Source organism: Chroicocephalus ridibundus, chromosome 5 (assembly GCF_963924245.1).
Source record: "Chroicocephalus ridibundus chromosome 5, bChrRid1.1, whole genome shotgun sequence".
Classification (NCBI taxonomy): Eukaryota; Metazoa; Chordata; class Aves; order Charadriiformes; family Laridae; genus Chroicocephalus; species Chroicocephalus ridibundus.
The window spans coordinates 10,583,511-10,606,200 of NC_086288.1; the positions used below are offsets into that span (position 1 = coordinate 10,583,511).

At 39.0% G+C, this 22,690-nt stretch overlaps 1 protein-coding gene across 3 annotated transcripts in view; it reads left to right on the plus strand.

The window, feature by feature from the left end:
• Nucleotides 1-22,690, plus strand: part of SLC10A7 (solute carrier family 10 member 7) — a 152,138-nt gene that overhangs the window by 31,269 nt on the left and 98,179 nt on the right. For all 3 annotated transcript variants that reach the window (XR_010071325.1, XM_063336669.1, XM_063336668.1), the window contains one exon: nt 21,714-21,752. Coding sequence is in view for 2 of the 3 variants with exons in the window: in XM_063336669.1 (XP_063192739.1) it covers nt 21,714-21,752 (39 nt within the window). In the remaining variant the exon portion in view is untranslated. The remainder of the gene's footprint in view (nt 1-21,713; nt 21,753-22,690) is intronic.

Sequence of the window (22,690 nt, forward strand, 5' to 3'; positions counted from 1 at the left end):
TTTGCCTTTGTGTGGATATGTTGGCATTCCTGTCATGCTACAGTGCTTGCTTCTTCCAGCTGTTGATTTTTCTAGTATTTTTTTTTTTAAATGGCTGTGGGGAGTTTTATTTACTGTTAGAAAACCTCACTGAATAGCTGTAATTTTGTAATAGGTAGTGCAAGGCAGCATTAGCTACCAGTGTTTGGATACCCATAGAACATAAATCAATACTTAGAGTAAACAGAGGAGTATTTATGTTCTGAGGCATTTTCTTATTTGCTGTTGGAGTCCTGGTGATGGCACATGGCTTTGAAAATAAGTGTGTAATATGTATGTCCAAGCTGTGGCTGTAGCATTTAAGGCAATCCTACAAAAATGTAATTTTAGACACTGTGAGAAATGTTTGTTAGAACCAATATCTATGTCATCTGTATCTTTTTTTATTTTTAATATATAGGATTAGTGTGGGGTTTGCTTGCTTTATTGACTAACTGTTTATTTCCTGTGTATTTTGTGAAGTAGATCTTACATGTTCATATGTGGAGTATTGTTTGTTGTTGATTTGAAAGGAGTAGAGGCAAAGGTGAGTGTGTGGGATGCACCATTCAAATTCTATGGCAAGTGAAGACAGAGGGTGTATAATTAAGCATCTGCAACGCATAAAATACCAGAATTAAAATCTCACCCAGTCTTCATTTTTTTTGTGTTGCTTGTATTAATGCCATGTCCACTTACACAGTCACATGCTATTTTTTAAACACATTAGTTTGACCTTATAATGCTTTTCTTATTAGAGTGTAGTTGTGATTGTTCTGCAGTAGACAATGTATTAATAAATACAATATAAGTTATTAGTGTGGTGCAGTGGAATATTTTATGACTTTTTTCTTTCTTGTTTCTGTTGCATAAAGCTGCGTAGCTACTTGCAAGCTGCAGCAGTCACAGAAGTCATCAATTAAACTGTAAAAGGCTCATATCATAGCAAAGCTTTTAAGCGAAACATTTGAGCATATATTGTATATAGAGAGTATCCAAAACAGTTTATGTTGTCCTGGGGCTGCTGGTATTTTAAAATTTAAATATTTGGACTAATCCACATTTACCCTAACAACATACCTGCTTGGTGAGAAAGCAAAGGAGATCTTGCTTGATTCGTATTCAGAAAAAAAAATTGCATAGCATCTTTCTGAATATCTCAGAAGTATGCTGAATTGTTCAGGAGTGTTTTTACTGTTGATATGATGTAACTAAAGCTAGTGAAGCACAGATTCTTTTTTTCATTGATCCTACTGTTACAGTGCGTTAGGAAACTGTTCAGATACACTGGTGTAACTTTTTAGTATCGTTTCTCCCACTGAGAGGGGAATGTTGTGGCTGGAAGAAAGCAGGAGAGCTGTGGTGTGTGAAATGTGAAGAAAAAGGAAGTAGGATGCTCTGTAACAGCATGACCCCTAGTAAAGTTTAGCACATCATTTTCAAACTGCTTCTGTCTGTAGCACTTCTTAAAGGTTTTGGCAGGGATTTGTTTTCTTTGGGAGCTGGTGTGATGTGGCAGATTATTCAGAGGTTTCTCCGAAGCTCCGTTCTGAACACTTCGAAAATATCCTGAAATGAGGGAAAGTTAGATCATATGAGCCTGCCCTTAGAAGGGGATTAGAATCTGAATTTATTTCGTATCTGTTCTTTTTAACTTGCTCTTGCCAATGGAAGGGAAGAAAAGGTGTGGTGGTTTATTTAAAACAAGAAGGACACCCACACAGAAGTGATCTCTCTCTTATTGCTATTGTTACGTGCCACCCCTGGGTTTTAAAAACGATGCTGCTTGGAAGTACGTGGCTGGGATGTTAATAGTATGGGCACGCTTACTGTCCTCAGAAAAATGTGAGATTTTTATTTCTTCCAGGTCTAAGTGTCCTGGTTCTGAGTGTGTGCTGGGAACACCTAGGATGTGGGAGCACTGCCGTAGGAAGGACATAGGAGCATTAGGAAAGGGCCGGCCTTCTGCAGGGCTGCCTGCAACAGTTCTTGTCCAGCTGCCAGCGTCGCATCCGCTGTAACCTAAAGTGGTTTGGGGAGGATGGGAATCAGATGGTCAAGAGTTTCTCACAAAACCCAGGTAGGCTCTGGTGGTAGGAGAGGCTGGCCTTGGACTAAACTTTCCTTTCCTTGTGTTTGCAGCCCACCTTACCCCCGTGGGCTCAGTGCATGGTGTTTCTAAGCCTGGAGCAGCCAGTCGGGCACTCGCCTGTATCTGTTGCAGTTGTCAGAGGGTCATACTTCAGGGATAACACTGCTGGCAGCTAAAACCTATGAATAAGTAAAAAATAGTGTGTTTGGATGTTGGAGTAATTTTTTGTAGGCTTTAAAAAATATTGTTTGATCATGCAGTGTGTGACCTTTCAATAAAATCTTCATTAAGTCCACCCATTCCTTGCAGGTTTTTTGTTTGTTTGGGTTTTTTTGTTTTTTTTTTAACCTCCGTTTGCCTTTGTCACAAGTTTTTTCTGGATTATCATTCATTACGTTCTACAAAGAGATTAACAGTTCCTTAAAACAGGATCACGTGCATTCTGGTGTTCTGTGTGAAAGCAGAGCTGGAGAGCAGAGAAGCCACAGGATCCCTATAGAAATTTGAAGACAATTTTGATACTCTAGTCCACTCAAAAATCTGCTGATACTGTAATGTTTTTTCCCTTGCCAGGACCCTCCTTGCCTGGTGTCATTTCTTGAGCTCTCCTGGGATGAGATTAGTCTAAAACAACAAAGTAGCCAGATGTCTGGTTCTGAGAGAGTCCCAGAGGCCAGGGTATGGTAGGCAACAGTAATCGCTTGGGGCTGAAGATCAAAGATACCTGAGAATTACTTATGGGCACATACTATGTGTCATTCCCATTATTAACAGTCTGAGAAAATTTGTATCCCTAATTAACCCTTTTGTTGGTTAAATTTTCTTGCCAGTACTGTCCTGTCTGTAATAACTATTTGTTCTTTTTGGTAGTTTCATAAATACATGTTAGTTTTAAAAAAGAAAATCAAAATGCAGTGCTCTCGTAGTAGCAAATTTATGTCACCCATCCAGTTCCTTTTTATCATGGTTGGTTGTAAATATCAGAAGTTAGCATGATTTCTTTTTGTTTACTGTGCTGTCCTTAGGGCTGTGTTACTGCTATCCAGAACTGTGTCAACAAGAATAGTTAACTTGTCAGGGTAGTGGTTTTAGTTCATTGCTTCTTAATCTAAGATGAATTAGAATTTAATCCCAGAGGCAGGATGTCTGCACATCACCGCATTTTCCCGTATTGATATGTCTAATGAAATGCTAATTAATATTTTTAGTGATCAATGCTTGTTTGTATTATATACACTGAGTTAACAAAGTAGGATTGTTAGTGCTGTCTCTGAATTCTTATAGTGTTTTTAGAATGAGTAGCTTCTGGAGGGAGAGGTTGCAGCCTTTTGTGCTTTTTTTAATCCTCTAGATGAAAATATCAAGGCTGTGAGTGGAATGTCTATTTTACTAAATGATAACAATGTCTGCCATTGTAGAACTGAAGACTGGGAACAATTTTTTATAGCTTTTGAATAATAAACTTAGTTATCAGAGATACCAGTTGTTTGTTGTGACTGCTACAATTTCACTCTCTTTAACAAGATGTAACATTAATGTGTAGTAAATACTGCATGTGTATGTTTTAGTGGGAGGGTGTGAGTTTCTGGTCACGCTGAATGTGTTTGCAGTTTCTTGCCCATATTACATGCATTTAAAAATTCTAAGAGACATTTTTGAGTGAGTAGCGAGTGAGGAAAAGATCCCTGGAGTGATTTAAAGGGCTGAATTGATTTATCTGTTTCAGTCTTGACAGTCTCTCTTCAAAACATGTTATTTGAACAAGAAGCCCCAAAAGCTGACCTGTCTGAAAGTGTATTGTGGTTTTTCCATTTTCAGTTTTGACGCGGGTATGCCTGCTGTCTGCATCTTCCAGCACTGCCATGGCTGCTGCTCTATTGTCCCCACTCCTGTTCAGTTGCACACCTCATTGCTCTTGCTGTACAACTAAAGCGGTGTTTAAAAAAAAAAAACCCAGCATGTAAAGAAATGTGAGGGCAAAGTTTTCTGGTGATGCAGGGTTATTTAACCTTTCAGGCCCTATGGCTGTCAGCAGGTGCAGCCAATCATCTTATTAATGTTATGAACATCATTAAAATTTTCAAACGATAGAGATAGGCACTGTGCTTCTCAGAGATGCAAGGGAAGGGGAAGCTGTAGGAGTGGTTCACGGGCAGGAAATAGCTGCTTCCATATGGATGTTGGCGCTCTGGATTTTGGATCATTTGTTGCCGTTCATGTGCCATAATCCAGGCACAGGGGCCTCACTGTGACTGCTTGGGAGCCACACGCTGCTCAAAAGATTCTGGCTGGCTATCCTAACACAGAGAAATCAGCTCTTCATAACATTGGGATTCTGTTTTGTGCAACCCTTGTGGTTTTTTGTTTGTTTGTTTGTTCTTGCTTTTCCTTCTCAGTTGTTCCTTTGGGAGGCATTGCAGCAGTTTTAATTGTCTGTGCTGCTTTGTTGAAGGTCACAGTCAGAACTGGAATAGGTAAAAACCAAGTGTCTGTGAAGTTGTGTCTGCAGAGGCTGGTATGACCTTCTTTCAAGTTACCTCACACAGGCAGCAAGGTGCTTCCCAGGAAGGTGTTGAATCCGTAGCTGAGGTTTTGGGAGAACACTACCAGATGGATTTGCAACATACCTGAGACAGAAATGCCTTTCACTTCATTCTCTTTTGTTATCTGCCTAGAGCTACAGACAACAAGCAAGAACGTGACGTAGTCAGCAAATACTACATAAGTATAGAAGTAGAAACACTACCATCTCCCTCTTTGTTTTCCGGCTGGTAGTACTGCTATATAAATTTTGATCACTAGTACCACCTCTCCAGTTTAAGTGAAAAAAGTGGTTGGATCTGGGGTGATATAGGAGATTCAAATGCAGTGCCGGAGCAGAGAAAAGCACTTGCAGACCTACTTCTCCCTGGCAGATGTCAGCTACTTTTTATGTTGAGAGATGAAGTTATGAGACACTAGTGGTTATTAAACCAGCAATTGGAGTTTGGAACTGGTGAAATTATTAGCATCTTCTGCAATTAGATTGTCCCCCAGTTTCTTGTTCATGTGGTACATTCCTGTATCACAAAATGTCTTGGGGACCTATAAAACAATTATTTTTTCAGACTTAGGGAAAAACAGGCTTTAGAACAATGTAGGTGCTTGAGTAGACTCAGAAATAAGTGTAAGTTCCTTATACAAGCTGAATAAATTTAAGTACATTAAGGTGTTATATTGCATATTAATGAATACGGCTTCATTCTGGGTACTTCCATTACAAGAGAGTCTTTATGAATTTGAAATAACTTTTGTAAAGGAAAAAACATAGGACCGCCCTCTATAAATCTGTGGGAGCGGTGTTCTCTAGTTAGGGCTGATGGGCATCTAGGGGTTACGGGGTCATACTTGTTTTTCTGGCACAGCTATGTATGGAAGAAACCAGTTGTTTGTTGCGCTAATTTACTCCTCTCTGGTATTTAAGAATAAAAACATAGGAACTGTGCTGTCAAAGAGCAAGGGCTGTACAAGTAGTCAGGAAGAGTGAGTCTTGCAAAAGAAAATAAAATTGTGGTTGAATTGAGGGATAAATTGTGAAGGGAATTAACTTACATCATCAGCATGGACCTAATAGTTTGTTACTTCAAGGAAGTATGGTGGGGTTTTTTGTAGTGAAGTTGTGATATGAATTATATTTTAAATAACATATATATATTTTTCTCCATACTACAACTTTTATATTTAGTAATTTCAGGAGCCCATCGCAACCCGAGCACATTCTGTATCAGAAGCTTAAGCCACAGCTTCCCTTTTAGTTATCTGAGCCATCACAATGTTCTGACCTTGGGCCGTGTAAAATTAAATTAAAAATTCTCCTATTGATGTAATTGAGACATGATCTAAAGATCATGGCATGAAATAAACAGGAAAATCTGTATTTCTATTCACAAGTTTATTTCCGTTCACGTGTTCTATTCACAACATTTAAATTCATAAGAAAAATGATGAATGTAACTAACATTGCAGCTTTCGGTTGTCGTCTGCTGGCAACATGTCTGTAAGCACAAAGCATTCACCACCACCTGCAAAAGCTGCCTGATGACCTGATTATACTCAAAATCTTGGTAGAGAATTCTTGCTGTTGAATTTCTGGTTTTCCAGCATGCCTGCTACAACTTGATGTTACTTTAGTTTGTGGAGTTTTTCACCTGTATTTTGGAGAAGGAAGGAAATTAATTAGAACAAACCTATAGAAAACTACGCGTATTCAAGGGATGTTTCTTCGAATCTCTCATATTTAAAAGTGTCAGCTCCTTTTCCTGGTTTGTGGATAACCAAATATTTAGAGGTGTTGAAGAAGAAAAGCTGTAGTTAATGTTCCAAGTGCTATTCGATTTTACGTCACCAATGTGATGTTGATTGGTTTGTGGGGCAAAGGAGATGGCTGGAAGGATCACGAGATAGTTGACAAAGGTCTTCCTCTCTAAACTGCAGGTCCTAAAATTCTAAATCAAGTCATAGTAGATATATGAGCTTGTGGCTGTGTAAGAAGACTCTTGACTATATTAAAATACTGTGCAAACCCCTAGGTTATCCTAGTGTTTTATGGGTGACCCTGTGACCTAGAATAAATTCAATGCAAAGGGGTATTTTAACTGCACCTCCCCCTTTCCCAGTTCAGAGGGGCATGCTGCTAACATGTTATCATGGCTGTAGTGGCAGAGGAGAATGTCTACGTTGTGAAAATTAATTGCTTGTAAGCACACTTTTTAAAATGTGTCATGATTTTCATAATGGATAGTTTTTGTTACCATCATGCAGTTGAAGAATAGTAATAGGTAGAACTTCTGTAATGGTTCCTTTCTAAAATACTTAAATTACACGGCTAGCATTATTCTACATGGTCTTTCTCTGACAGACTATTGTGACATGGATTACTATGCATTACACTTCTTTGTACTGATAATATAACAACCAAGCATTTAAAATAAAATATGAAATTGCTTCTGAATATTTCCTTCTTTGAGAGGGCTAGATAAATGAAAATTAATGAGGTTAGGGAAATTTTGCTTCGCAAGTGATCAAGTAAATCTGGCTTTTCACAGTCTGCAAAACATTATTTTAATAAGACTGTATTACATTTCTGTTGTGCCTTCCATTGTTATGGGGAATTAGAGAATATGTATTTTTTAATGAAGTTAAAAGTTATATTAGAACCAAAGGCTTTTTTCCTAGTAGTCTTTGAGATTGTCTTGTGTAATATGAGGAAAATAATATCTTTTACTGGCAAGCATGTTTATTATTTTTCTTTCTTGTTAAGTAGCTGAGCTTGTACTCCGTACAAGCAGCGTATATAGTGTAAGTAAAAGGCTTTGTAAGAAAACTCCATTGAAATACACTGCATAATACATGTAAACTTTTTTTTTTTTTAATTTAAAGGGCTTAATAGAGGGGACATGCAAATTTATATTCTGAGTTGTAGTTTGTGACCCAAAGCATTTGAAATGCGGGAATATTTCTTAGATATTAAGAAATCTTAGTTGGGAAAAGTAGTACAATTATAAGCCTTCTTCAAATCGGGTGGTTTCATGGGCCTTCAATCTGAAATAAAGATTACTTGGTGATTCTTGGAAATTTCCTATATGTGTGTTTGTACAGCTGAAACCTTGTCACGGGTTCTATTCCTTAATCAGCAGCCACGTCCTGCATGGTGGCAGGCCTCGTACCACAGATTGTAAAACAGCTTTGCTGCTGAAAATCCTCCAGTGTTGCAAACCCCAGAAAGAATAAGTAAGCCAACCCTGAACCGGCTTCCTTGGATGGCATGGCACAGAAATAACAAAGGCTCCTGTCTGCCTTTTTGGTTTTTTCCTGCTCTTTCTTTCAGGGAAAAATCCAGAGCATGGGTGGGGCTGAAAGTTGCATCTGGAGAGCAGTGCTTTGTATTTGAAATTTAGTTTCAAGGGCTGGTTCCTGCTGGCAGCAGCAGTCGGTCCTGTTAAAAACCCTCGACTTCCGAAAAGTTGAAAGGCAGGGAGCAAGTTGGCTGGAAATGGCGCGGCGAGGTACATTCAAATCGTAAATAAGGAGGTGCAGCGGGTACGATTTCCAAGCAGACGTGGAAAAATGGATGGTGTGTGGTTTTTTGTGGGAAGGTAATTGGGCACCGGGGCTTGGCGGGAGCTGGTGCGGCTGAGGCAGGGGCCACTGCCACAGGTTGATGGGCAGGTGATCTGGCGGCTTCCACCCGGGCGGCGCAGGAGGCCTACCTAATATGCTGTCTGCCCTAAGGGCCTGGGGGAACGCGGTTGGATTATTATGTTAATGCCTGAGCCTGCTGCCCTCTTCCTATCCCAGCTGGGCTCCCCGTTGTTAGGAACTGCTTTGCTCTGACAGTGGAGTAATATACTTCATGATTGAAAGGGCAAAGGGGCTCGCAAGAAAAAAGAGCAGGCTTGCACAGAGATGTAAATGAAGGGGGGAAGGCCGTAGGAGGGTTTGCGCCTAGGTGCGGATAGAAAGTTTATTAGGAAATGAGTAATATAAATCTGCTAATTGAATTGTTATTTACACGTCTCATTTCCTGATTTGTTTCTTTGTGCGTTACCCCCCCTAATGCTGATGTACAGTGAATTTGAAGTGCTTACCAAAGCAGGCACTTAGGTTGATTTATTTTAAACCAAGGTGCTATAATACAGTGGTACCAGTGTACAATGCTGACAATGGTGTATTTTTCAGGACTTTGATTACTGTTTCATGCTCTGCCACTATATTGCTACTCTACAGCTTATAGCGGTGATATGATTCTTTTATATATTGTAGATAAGTATATCACTCTGAATTTTGTTGATACTTCCACAAGAGTAGGAGATAGATACAGATTACAGAAATATATTTGTTATGGTGTTAGAGCAAATTGAACTTTGATTCGATGAGGTGGTGACTATGGTGGGATATTTTTCTGAGGTATTTTTTGCAACAGAATTGACTAAACAGTGACTTGGTTTTAGAATGGATGTGTGTGAGAGATGTAAGTCTGTTCTATAAACAGATGTTTTTAATTTCTTTTTCCCCACTATGATGATGATGATACGGCCTGGTATACAAAGTCTTTCTCTACCTTTTATCAAGCTTCGGATCAGTGGCAAAACTTTACTCAAAATATCAGCCGGATGTGATTTCTAACATCCTCATTTGTCTATTTTACCCCCAAAGTGCTTACCACAGACTACTCAAACAAATAGCTGTTATCCTAAATTAAACTTTTTAATGTGAGAGCTGTTTTTATGAAATGCAGCTAGTGTATCAGATATAAAGTTGTTGTATAAGTGAGGTGCATTTCTTTTAAATTTAGCTGGTATTTGGTGTTTGTGTAAGATATGATTTCTGATTACTTCTAGTGTAGAAGGTGACTTTTTCTACTCTTCATGCATTGTTTGCATATCCCAATTCTGTCCCTTAGTTTTGCGTTCACACATATTGCTACTCTGTGCTGCTATTAAGAAGGTGCACCTGTCTTGGCATCGGGACCTCCTGCTGTGCAGGAAAGTTGGCAGCTCTCTCTCGCGCTTTTGACTTGGCAGTTGTGAATGTACTTCTTACGCAGCCTTGTCTACTTATGTATCTTAGGGCATCTTATGTTACTGAAGTACTTTAAGGTGGAAAAGAATTCTGGATCTAGATTGCTTCTGCAAACTTAATTTGGTCTGGCTGTCTAGATGCATGGTTTTCTGGGCTTAAATGGCATGACAGACTACAATTTTGCTTCCATGCCCCTTGCCTCGTTGGGTGCCCACGATGAATAACTATCAAAGAACAGGTAGTAGCAGTATCTTTGTTCTGCTGGAGCCTGCGTACTTAACACAAAATTATTGATTTCTTTATCGAGTTCTCCTTGGAGTTCTTTGTGGGCAAATCAGAACGTGTTGGCCTTGGCGTTACAGTTTATCAGTAAGGTAAAAATATAGTTTTAACCACAAAATGCTGGAAAATAGACACATTGTTATAACAGAAGTGGTTTCCAGTTGAAGGAGTTTTTTCCAGTAACCGCATTTTTATTTTTCTTTCATATTGTATATACACCTGGTTCTTTAGTATCTGCTTTAGAAATATGGAACGTGGGCTACAAACCATGTTGAGTTGTGAACTTTTCCATTCTTTTTTTTTTTTCTCCCCCCTGTGTATGCAACTTAGACTTTGTAGAAATGTTTCCACTTTCTTTCATGAAAGTCTGTATGTAAATATTTTGTTTCAGGTCAGGTTAACCTGTGTCCGTTTTGCAACGAAGTAACTTTGAAGTTGTCCACATTTTTCAGTGTAACTTAGGTGCTCCATGTTTTCATTTTTCTTGATAAACTGATCTTCCTGGCTGTATCTTCTCGGAGCACCATAAGACTTCAATAACAGTGCTGTGTTGTGGACCAGCTGAAAAGCTTTGTGCAGTGATAAACACAGAGGCTGTCTTCCACTAGGCATGAGAGCAATTCAGCTGAAAGCAGCAAAAAACCAAAATGAAATGTTTGAAAAAGAAAATTTCAATCACTGTATGAGAAGTGCTGATTCTAGAGGCGAGGGGAACTTAGGTTTGAAGCAAATGTTTAAATACCGGAATATCCCTTACGCTGGATGTTACAGACAACTCTGGGTGTACATGGAAACTGTAGAATCTCAGTGAATGCTGCCGCAAAGAGCATGTTGAACGCAGACAGCAAGTTTGTGACCTTTTGCAGCAAAACAAGCTTGTGCATTTCTTAGGCTCGCACACAGCACAGCTCTTGGTGAGCCTCTGCTCTCCACAGAACGTGAGGAGAATTCTGTATGTGAAACCCATAGGTTTTCATGTTTTCTCTCCACCTTTTCTTCAGAGAAGTAGTGGTTATATAGTATTCTATCCCATTAGAGAATAATGTAAATTACTTCAAGGAAGTAATAAAAATATCTTTAATTTAGTTGAGTCGCCATGTATTTTATAGATAAGTTTATGTAATACATATATATAGATACACACGTTTGAAAATTCCAAAGAACAGTTTCAGCATTTTTGTAGTTTGTGATGTACTTCTACTGTTAGCCAAGTAGTTGTGAAATCAGGCCCCTGACCTAGACTTGATATTGGCATTTGAGTACTAATCCTTGCACTTTAATGAAGACTAGCCCCCCTATTCTACCTCCTTTGGATTAGAGGATATAGCAGTCCTTTTGGAAAGTGGGGACTAATTAGAATTTAAAGATGTTTTGGGCATGTTTCAAAAGAAGGGTGGCGATAAATACCAATGTTGTAGTTAATTTGTTTTCAGAGAAAAACAGCTTGAGGCCTCAGTTGTTACTGCTGTCACTGCTGAACTCCTTGGGCAAATTTTGGGGATATGTAATATGTAAAGATGTGCATTTATGCACTTTCTCACTCTCTGTATGTGTAACTTCTAGTTATATGAATTGCTAATTTAGATGACAGAAGTATCTGAGCAGCATTTAAAAGAATGCGGTTGCAGGCATCAAGATTGTTCCTTTTTTACCTTCAGGCAGTGGCTATCGAACTGGTCTCTTCCTTATCGTATGCTACTTTTCTTTTCCTTCTCTTTCTACCTCTGCCACAATAGTGCAGCATGTAGAGTTTTGGCTGGGCTCATAATGGGAATTTCCAGTACTGTACAATACTGGTTTACGGTAAAGCCTAACCTTTGGGCTAGGTTAAAAAAAATAAAGTAATTATACTTCTTTGAGATATGGAAAATCTCCTTGCCTTTTAACTGTGACCTGTGACACGTTCTGACATGAGCTCCAGAGATTGGGGTTCATGGATCTGTGCAGTGGGCCACTTTTTATTTTACAAAGCTGGAAATTCAGCCAGCCTCCCCATGCTGTGGCCTTCCTTGCAATAGTGTTTTATTTCCCATTTCCTGACATTGCACAACTAATAGTGAAACTGTTCCTAGTGGCAGTAGTGACAGGCACTTTAATAACAACGCCATTCTGAGCTGGTTTGGATGGCATAGCAGTTAAAATGTCTGGTTCCGCTACTAACTGCCCAGAAAGCAATATGACAGTGGGATATTTATAGAAAAATACTGGTCCAGGCACAGCCTTACAGTTAATGCAAAGGGCACCTTTTAAAAAGTGGCCTTGTGCTTTCATTTCACTTCAGCAGGGAAGTAATACTCTTTGGAGTTGTGGGATGCATTGTTTAACTAGACCTCTAATCATGTTATGGATGATGTGTCTCCAGGAGAATCAGGGGACAAGACCTTTAAGTGTTTTTATCACAGCTTAAGATCTCAGAAAATGTGAACTTAAATAAAAGTATGTTTGGGAGGTTGTTATTGCTCTGTATCCTTTTGAGGATACCTTCTACAGTAATTTTTTTTTTTTTTTTTAGAAAGAAAGTCACTTACAGTTATGAAGTGTTTGACCGTAAGAGAGGATCAAGTTGGCAGAGTTACTTGTATACCGCTGTTCAGCTGAGTCTCCTTTATTAAATCATTGCTCAGCAGTCCATTTGTTCTGGTGCGAGAGCTAGTGTCTTCACTGCTAAGGTAATAAGCCTGGAGTCACTAACAAATGTATGATGTGCATAAGGTTTGTGGGTAGTTTTCATACCAAAGTGTCAGTGACTAGTTAGATTCTTTCCTTTTTGCCCTCTTAATTGTGTAGCATGGTCTGTTTCACAGATCAAACGTATGGCTGCTAAGGCTTACACTTTACAGTACGTAGGTAGAAAGGGGAAGTTGCCTTCTCTTTCCCTATGTCTAGGAAAATTATGGAAATGGGCTTTCCATTTGGGGAAAAATTACATACAAAAAGTCTGGCTCTATGCCTTCCTGGGAACCCAGAGCTTTCTGTCGTGGCAGAGCCAAATGAAGTTTGTGGAGGAGTACGTCAGATGCTAGAGCATGGAGTTTCAGGTAGTTATGCATGTATGTACTCAGTATGAGAAAGCGTGTGTTGTTACAAGTCTGTCAGCTTTAAATCACTGCTTGCTCAAATGTTTACACTGGCACTGGGCAGTAATCTTAATATTTGCATTTACAGATTTTAAGTAGAGGAGAGAAAAAGAGAAACTGCCTCTGTTTATTCATGTTAGTATTCAGAAGTCCACTGTAGATGTTCAGGTTACTGCCCCACTGGGGTGTGTGATGTAGGAACCAACACTGGAAGGCACTGTGTCTTATGAGAGTGATTCTGTGTTTCGTACTGCAGCCGATGGGAGGACAGGGAGGTCAAACTACAGCTTCAGGGTATTGCTGGCCTTGGGGTATGGCTGGTCATGGACTGTCTCACACAAGGACGAGGTGAGAGTATTGGTGTCTCTGCTGACAGCCCTTCTCATTGTCAAAAGGAAATGGTCCATGGTTATTAGAAGGAGGAAATCTCTTTTCGCCTTAGCATCTTGAAGGGATAGATGTGAGGTTGCAAAAGGTGTGTGTTGCCTACATTTGTGTTTCTGGATAGGGCCTAGATAGACCTTTTCCCCTGGTAAGCCTTGTGAGCATCGCACCAGTTTTATATCCTACGCAGCCATGTAAGCATCTGGTATGGGTACATCTGTGGCATTTAGGGTAAAGCAAAGAAGCTATAAACAAAGCAACAGTGTTGTACAGTGGATAGCCTGGGCTAGTCAGGCACTGTGCAGTATGTCTCATGAAGCATCTGCCTCTTCTATACTTGAGGAGACCAAGTCTTGGTTCTTTCAATGTGGAGATGGACATTCCAACTCCTGAAAGCGTTTCTTCCCTCCTGGCTTCCTTCATGTCATATTTCTGATACTGATGATGGAGGCTTTTGTTTTCATTCTGTCGGGTTAGGTAAGTAATCTCAAGTGAAATGATCCAGCCATACAGGACAGTGTTGCTTTCCAGCCTTTGCTCAGCATGGATTTCCTGTTACTAATCTGTAGATTAGTATTGGTGGAAACTTGCAGACTGACACATAAACATTCCTGAGATCTGAATGCTTAATGTTTGCCATTTGCATTGTTAACAAATGTTTACATTCTGGTTTTACTCTCTGGAAAAAAATCTTTAATGTATATCCTCTCCTGGCTTTCAGTCTTCACCTCCTACTGCCTCTGAATGTGAAATACCATGCTGACCCTCCAGAACTCCCCTGAGTCATGCCAGTTGCTCACAGTAGAGAGAAGTTAGCATTTCTGACGAAAGGAAAGAAAGCAGGATAGTTCTCTTTCAGTCTCAGTATTGCTGAAACTATTGGTGAAACAGAAATCCTTCAATGGAGAGCACCATGTACACTAAATAAATGTGTCTAAAAAGCCTGCCTTTTGACATCCTTTTGATGGATGGTTTTGTATTTGTAAATATTATTACCAACAGGCGGTGATGGTTATGAGGAACTACAAAAATGGGGGAGTGAAAGACTGATTTTTCAACAAAAAGAACTTGGCTAGCAAGAGGTAGGAGGCAATAACTCTCTGCCAGCAGAGCCCCCAGCTGGTTTCCATGCACTGCTTGTGGCAGAATGCTGAGCCTGGCTGAAGCAGCGCAAACTTCTACTCAGGTGATGGCAACCTCTGCCAGCCCAGAACAAATGTGTAGTGTGCGCAGCTTCGGATCCACAGCTCAACGAGGTGTTTCAGAGGCCATCATTCTCTGAATAACGTTCCCCTGCTGAAATGCGAACAACCAGCATATTAGTTATTCTGTTTTCATTTTCTGGTGCCTTTTCAGCGTCATTTCCATAAAACTGATGGTTATTGATCATGGTTGAAATAAACAAATGTTTTCATATTGTCAGCACAGCTCTAGAGGCAGGTTGGGGTGATATCTTTTTCACAGTCAACAAATTCTGTTGGACCACAGGGGACGTGGCGGTAGATAAAAACATAGTCCCCTCCATATCTTGGTGGGTATTTCTGTTAGCATTCTATGGCTTCCTTGGTGGATGTGGGGGTTTTTTGTGTGTGGTGTGGGTGTTTTGGTTGTGGTGTTTTTGTTTTTTTTAAGAGGATACGGTTATCTGTACAGTTCCACTCCACTAAAAAAATTAGAGTAGTTCAATATATATTTTTTTAAGAGACTTTTGGAATATCATTTCACATTTTTATAACACTTCTTTGGAATCAAAATTAGTTGTTTTCAAAGTTGGGTTTTGTGCTGGCTTTTGGAGGTTTTTTGTGTGTGTTTTTTTTTTTTTCATTTGTTGTTTTGTGTTTGTGTGTTTTGTTTTTTTTTTTTTTTTTTTAATGAAATAGCACTGGTGAGGTGCCCTATCGCGTATATAAGACATGGGGCCAAATTTATGCGTAAGATCAACTACAACATCTGTTGAATTCAATATGGAGTGTATACACATCTCCAAGAGTCAAATCTAGGCCCTATTTGTTTCTCAAAGATGATGCAGGGGTGTTAAAAAGGCATGTGCTTTGCTTTTGAGGGGGTAAGTGTGCAGCTAGAGATTTTGTTGAGCAGTTAACATTACCTCTCTTATTTTTGCCATGCGGTAGCAGGATTTTTATGTGCATTTTAACAGTTATTTAAGAGTCCCCACATGCTTAGAAAAGAATCTGAATATATGTGCCTTTTTTAAAGCTGCATCATAACTAGGTTATTCCATCAATACAGCAGAATGACTGGAAGCTGCAGTTGGAACAATATGTAAAAATACAGCTTGTAAAAGATTTCCTTTATTAACTGTCATCATCCACAGAATATATGTTCAAATAAACGTTGTGTAATAACTAAATTTGAGATTAATAGGCCCCTTAAGAAACAGCGAAGTCATTCAGGATAGTCAGTGAAAAATAGCCTGTAAGACTGTAACATGCACATATTGTCCTGCTTACATGCTCTCTCTGGTGTCATTCCCATTTATCAATGTCGGCAGGCTCTGTTCTCATTAAAACACTCTTGCACAAAAGCAACTTAATTTTCTTAAGAGAAGAGGACACCTGATTCAATTTGGTGCTCAAACCCAGGAACTTGAATATATATATTTTTTTCCCGTCTGAACTCAGATGAATAGTTATGAACAGCAACACAGATTAAACCTTATTAGGTATATTTATATTCTGTTTGCAGTAACAGTGCTGTGGCAAATAGCTTTCTACAGAGCTGTAACATCTTATTAATGGAAACAGCAGTTAAGACATGAGCTGCGGTAACACTCACATGAGATTTTATTTTTAAATAGGAGATTGAAGGAGTTGTTTAAAGGGACTCTGCCAACTCATTCAAGCTACTTCTGACGTCCTGCCTTCTTCCTCCACCTTCTCGAACTACACTGATCTCTTTGGGTAGATAAAATTTCCTTTCTGTCCTGTTTGGTCAAACCATTTCCATCACTTTCTTCAGTCTTTTTTTTTTTTTCTTTTTTCTTTTCCCTGTCAAGTAGGAGATGTAGATCTATTAAATTTGGCATTAGTAACATGGACGCTGTAAAATGTTATACTACCACATTGTGTTCTCTGCCCTCTACTGCATAATCCTGCAGTAGTACTGCTAGAGTCACAGAATCATAGAATGGTTTGGTTGGAAGGGACCTTAAAGATCATCTAGTTCCAACCCCCTGCCATGGGCAGGGACACGTCCCACTAGACCAGGCTGCTCAAAGCCCCATCCAGCCTGGCCTTGGACACTTCCAGGGATGGGGCATCCACAATCTCTCTGGGCAGCCTGTTCCAGCATCTCACCACCCTCAGGGTAAGGAATGTTGTCTGCCTGAGATGTAAATATTCCTTGTCTTTCCCTAGTTCTTTCTACTCTTCTGGGTTTTTCTCTCTTCTTCATTGCGCCATGTGTGTTAAATAGGATATTTAGTCTTATGCCTGGTACTTGAGCTGTATATCCCACTAGTGCATGTCTGAAAATGATAGGGTTTTAACTGCAGGTAATTGCGGGCATACACAGAGCAGCTTTGTGTGATGCCCAGGCTGCTTCCTTCTGAGGTGTTTTGAGGCTGTTTAGTTTCATTACTCTGCATTTGTGGCCTTGGCCCTGGAACATCCTTTCCACAGAGCAGGGGCGACTCAGGGCTGGACAGGTCCTACTGTTGTAGAATGTGTCTTCTCATCTGTAGGGTGCCTGGGGGTAAGCATAGGGTTAAGTATAGTTAGGAAGGTTACCTCCCTAGAGGCTGCCGAATGACACTCAAGAATCAAATGTTTTAGGGTTTAAAAAAATGTATACGTATCAGTGAAAAAGCCTTTACTTTTTCATATGGTCCACATAAAAAATTATGAAGCAGCGTTGTTTCCCTGTGACACTGCAGTAAAGGAAATTGTAGTTCCCGTTGAGCTGTGCAAAACAATTTCATTCAAACCCCGTGGATAATGAAAAAATGTTGGGTTTTGACCCAGGTGTTCCAAATGTTGCCAGCGTATCTTTTCCTCTTTTTTAGTGTAGTCCTGCTACATTATTATCAAAAGATACTTAGTCTAATAAATTCCAAGTGGGTTTAGTTTGATACCAAAATAAAAGGAAATGGAACAGAGTTCAGAGTGTGTTCTGTATTTAATGCTATCGAAACCTTAGCGTGATTTGATTTGCTGCCCAGTCACATGTACTGGAACGCTGCATTTGGGTACCTACCCATGGGGAAGTGCTCAGCCCCTTGGTTGGGGCTTTGCCTCTTTCTTCTGTCTTTTTACTAGCCTTTGTTGCTATGAGGAGTCTTGGATCTTCTTGTTGTCAATGTTACAAACCTTAGCAGTGTTTTCCATACATATATTCCAGGATAAGGTGGGAGATGAAGGGCTGAAGCTTTGTGCTAGGCTCAGGTATGGGAAGAGGAAGGTTTGTGCTGAGTACTGCCGGGTAGGTTTCCTTCAGAGGTGGGCTGGTTACTTCTCACTTGAAAGTGCTCCAGGCCAGACAGTCTTCCCTGGAAATGCAGACCAGAGAGAGAGTTCCCTCAAGCCCAGCGCCATAAGCAGTTGACTGAATTTGCACCTCCTTAATATTAAGTAAATTTGTTGTTAGTGGAGCTAGCATGTACTATTTTAAACTCAAGTGGAGATGTACGTGCTGTTCTGTACTAGCTCTGTTAAGAGTACTGGCAGTGACTTTCACTCTTGTCTCTTGAGTTGATGCAAACTTGAATAATTGGTCTGGTTGCTGCTACTGCTGCTTTTGAATGTGGCCTGACCTTGCATTTCAATACATGGTTATGCATTTACCTTTTGAAAGGATCCTACTGTTGATTTTGTAGAGAACTCTTCCCTCATATTAATGGTAAATGCAATGAATGGTTTGCAAACACATGCAAATCTGAACTTGGAGCATTATAAGGACATCTAAATGTTTTCATGTTTTATTGTTTCATTTAAGCTGCCTGCAGATAGTCTGATATCTGTTGAAGCACAAGAAGAGCAAACACTGAAAAAAGTTACACAATAATAGGTGACTAATAAATGTTTCGAATAAAAAAATGAAGAGCCTAGCTGTATCATGTGTCAGCACTAATGTTTATTTGTATCATCCCTCTAAGGATCTCAGAGTGCTTTTTAAGCAATGAATTAATTTTGACAATGCCCTGTGAGGTATGTAGGCAATATTATCCCTCTTGATAGAAGGGAGTTGGAAGCACAAAGTGTTTAAATTCTACAGAGTCATGCTACTAGGTGTGTTTAATTACAAATTGGAGCAGTTGAATCAGTTTACTACCAGATTGTTTAAGCTGAACCAGAATAATCACAAATATAAGCCCCAAGTTTGTGAGTATGAGAAGAATTTACTTCTAAGTTTGTTGGGAGAAATGTTTATAAAGAAAACTGCTAATAGAGAAATCAACGTGTTTAAGTCCTCCCTCACTAAGGCGGATCATCTGAATGATTATAGCTTAATTTGTGGTCTTCCTGATAACTTTTTTTCTTTTTTTTTCTTTTGCCTGTAATAAGTGTTTAAATATCTGCCATGGATGATTTCTGACACTTTGGAGAAAGGGAATTAAAAATTGCAAGCTAGTGTACCCCTGGACCAGTCGTGAATTACGACTTTTGCACATGACTGGCTGAATACCTGAAGCATAAAATTTGTCTAAGATTGTTGTCTTAGTACCTGTTATATGTGTGAGAATATTAAAAAAAAAAAAAAAAACAAACAAAAGAACCAACCCAGAAATCTTCTGAGTGGATCAGGAAGGAAGAAGTTTGTTGAAGGCCAAAATATCACCACCACATAACCATCTATTATCTCTCCTTACAGCCTTTCCAGGTACAGAATTTCTCCTGGAAGTGGAATTGCAGGGTATTTTAAGTAAAACAATTCATGTCTCTACATGGTGTCAAATCAGGATTGGTAGCCACTGATGTGGCTAAAACTAGATGCACGGTGTTCTTCTAAGTATATGGGTCTTGCCAGCTACTGCTTTGCTCTTTGTGCGTTGACCAGGAGAACGGCTGAGGGCTTTCTAGCACAAAAGTCATTTCTCTTGCATCAGTCGACGTGGCCTGGCAGGCTCACCTCCACTGTAAGCAGAGCCTGGCCTGAGCTCAACTTCTGGTAGGACCAGATATTTTTGAGACAGGGAGGTAAGTTTAGTTAGGGAATGAAGGGCTACTTTTTGTGCTCCCTGTCCATTTTATGAGGATGTCAGCAGCTTTCCTGAAGAGGGTGAGTGATACGGTTCTTCGGAGCACACAGAAATGTAGCTGTCACTCTGCACACAAAATCTGCGTGGGGAGGAGGGGACCATTAAGTTTCCTCCCAGGCTTCTGGTGCAGAAGTGGAGCCCAGATGCTTCTGTCTTTCAGATATTAACACCTGATTTACGCTGTTTTATATAGCGGAGACAGTTTTGCAAGGAAGAGATCTTTTAGATGTGCTTAAAAATGGAAGTCTAGATCCTCCTTCTTGGGTTCAGAAGCAGGATGTAATAAAAGGGACCTTTCTGCATCTTTATCAGATTGAAGTGGTCAAATGCGATCACTCTGTGTAAAAGAATGTCACATGTCTAACAAATACCAAATAGACTTAATAAACCTGATGTTTATTTTTAATATAATGACAGTAGGAACTATCTATATTAACTATAACTATATTAACAAAAGATACCTGTAAGGACATTTCCTGTATTGAAACTGATCCCTTGCAGTAGGTTTGTGTGCATGGGTGTAATGTGTGTCTCTCTTGACACATGAAAGTATCAGCTGCACTGCTTCCAATACAGGTAGAAAATCCTGATTTAATTCACACTTGTTGAAGAATTGTTTCAAGTAGTGCTCGCTCTTGCTTTCAGCTGTGATCTCTGGCAAGAGGAGCTGTTTGGACTTGTGCCTCTTTCTTTTTTTTTTTTTTTATGTTCAAAAAAGGAATGCTGATGAGGAAGAGGTGTTAAAATATGTTACTGTAGTTTACAACTGTCAACTATAATGTTTTATTTAGCTGTATCTATTCAGCTGCTCCCTCCGCAACATGGAGTGCCATATGCCATTGTCCCTGTTAGTAAGCAAGTCAGCAAAGGTTTCCCAGTCTGCATTTGTTTTTGTATTTGGGCCGCTGAGGAGCTGCGGTCCAGTGCCATCTTTTATTGATAGGGCCAGCAGAGGAGGAATCTAATGAAATTATCAAAGCTTTGAATTAATTATGAACTTGAATAAGAAAGCTAAGCTCTCTAGAGCCAAGGATCTCATTACCCATTCATTTTCATTGCATCCTCTTATGGAGCAGAAGGCAGGTTCAGCTACAGCTCCTACCCTGATTTTGGACTTTATTCAAACTTGCTAAACTCGCTAGCATCCACTTGTTATTAATCTGTGGCTGGAAGTGTCCAGGGTGATTAATTTGACTCTGCTCTAAATCTTCATGTAAATGGTAGATTTCCCTCCTCCTTTTCCTCTTACCTTTGCTGTGTGGCTTTTCGTCATCAGACTGGCTGCCATACAAGAGTTTCTGTTCTTTCTTGGTTAATTGGGGAAACCTATTCAAGACTCAAGTTTTAACCTCCTGGAATTTAATGAGTTAATGTTAAGAAATAATACCGCTACCTTATATTTCCTGGATATTTAGGTAAGCACAAACACTTCTAAAGTAATTATAAAAGTTGTTTTTTTTCTTATTTTAAAAGACTATGGAGTAAAAAGTAGTGATTAGACGTTTTGGCTTAGGAAGTGTGGGGGTTTTTGTTGTTTTCTTTTGTTGTTCCTATTTTAAATTTTTTGGTAAACCTACAGAAACTTCTGAATTAGTCAATACTTTATTATGATGAACAATTAAATTAGTTTGCTTGCCTGATTAACATTCCATTAAAAATTGTTAAAAGTCTATGAAAATGCAATATTTTAGTTAAATCAGATTATTTTAATTAATAGGTCAATATGTAAAAATATGTTTCTGGGAAATTAGAGCAAAATTAGAGCAAAACCAGTGAGACTAAGCTTCTGTGTAATATTCTTAGTTTTTGTGGATATTTCTCTTAAGTCTACCGGCAAGGATTTTCTTCTTCTCCTGCTTTTGTCCATTTCAGCACATTATTTATGAATGCATAAACTAGAACCTATCAGTCTTCATAAGTTACAGGCCACTGGCAATTTTTTAAGCAGTGGCTAACTGCCTAATGGTCTCTGTGTATGTGTGTATTTGGAGAATCTAATAGCTTGTTGGGTGGGGAAATAACATTTTGTTCTTGTGCTATAGCTATTTCACCATTGGTGATATTTATCTTTTTCTCTCTTCAGGCAGCTGCTATATTTAATTCTGCTTTTGGAAGTTTTTTGGTAAGTAACGCAGTATTTATAACAAGTGCTTTAACAATCTTATTTTAAACAGTATCATTGCTGTGTTTGTATTTTTCACATTAGTGTTGGTGGAATTGTACTGTTTAGCTAGGAAAAATTCGAATCATCTTTCAGTTTATGTCACCATGCCGTTAAATACAGATATTACAATTTCTTTTCTTTTTGCTAAACTCTTGACAAAAGTAGTGAATAAATTGTCTCTGCTCATGGTAAATTAATAATGTGTAAACACATCTTAATTTTCTCCTTAATGGGTTAACGGAATCTATTATTATGCAGATGTTTCAGACATGGGCATCAATATATTGATTTTTCTAATAAGGCCCATCAAATACTCATTATTTTCTATCAAGAGGCCATGGATTTTGAAAAGAAAACATGACCCAGCTGATCAGAGAGTAGATGCTAATTTACTCAGTGACATGTCATTTGTTTAGCATATTTCACTGTCAGTGAAGCCACTCAATGTCTCTGAGGAACACACTAAAATAGCTGGATATGGGAAAGCAATCAATCCAGCTGGAAATATAACTGTTTCTGTAAAAAGCAAAAACAGTATTTGTGAGCCTGATAGTCTACAAAGATTCAGAAAGGACACTGTAAAGAACAATAAATAAATGTATTTATGAAGAAAGGAAGGACAGATTTCTTCTATTGATATGTTGTTTAGAGAGACATTAATGAATATTAAATACAAATGATTTTCTGTGTAGGCAAGCTACTCTTTTTTTTTAATAAATAAAACATTGTTTTTAGGCAGCTAATAATTGAATTTATTCTTCTTTACTAGAATTTGTGCATATTTAGCAGAGTGCGTTTGTGATTCCAATCTTGTGTCCCCAGAAAGAGGACTATGATGTATAAAACGAATGAATGACAAAAGAATTCAAATTAGGAAATTGAAATCAAAACTGAAA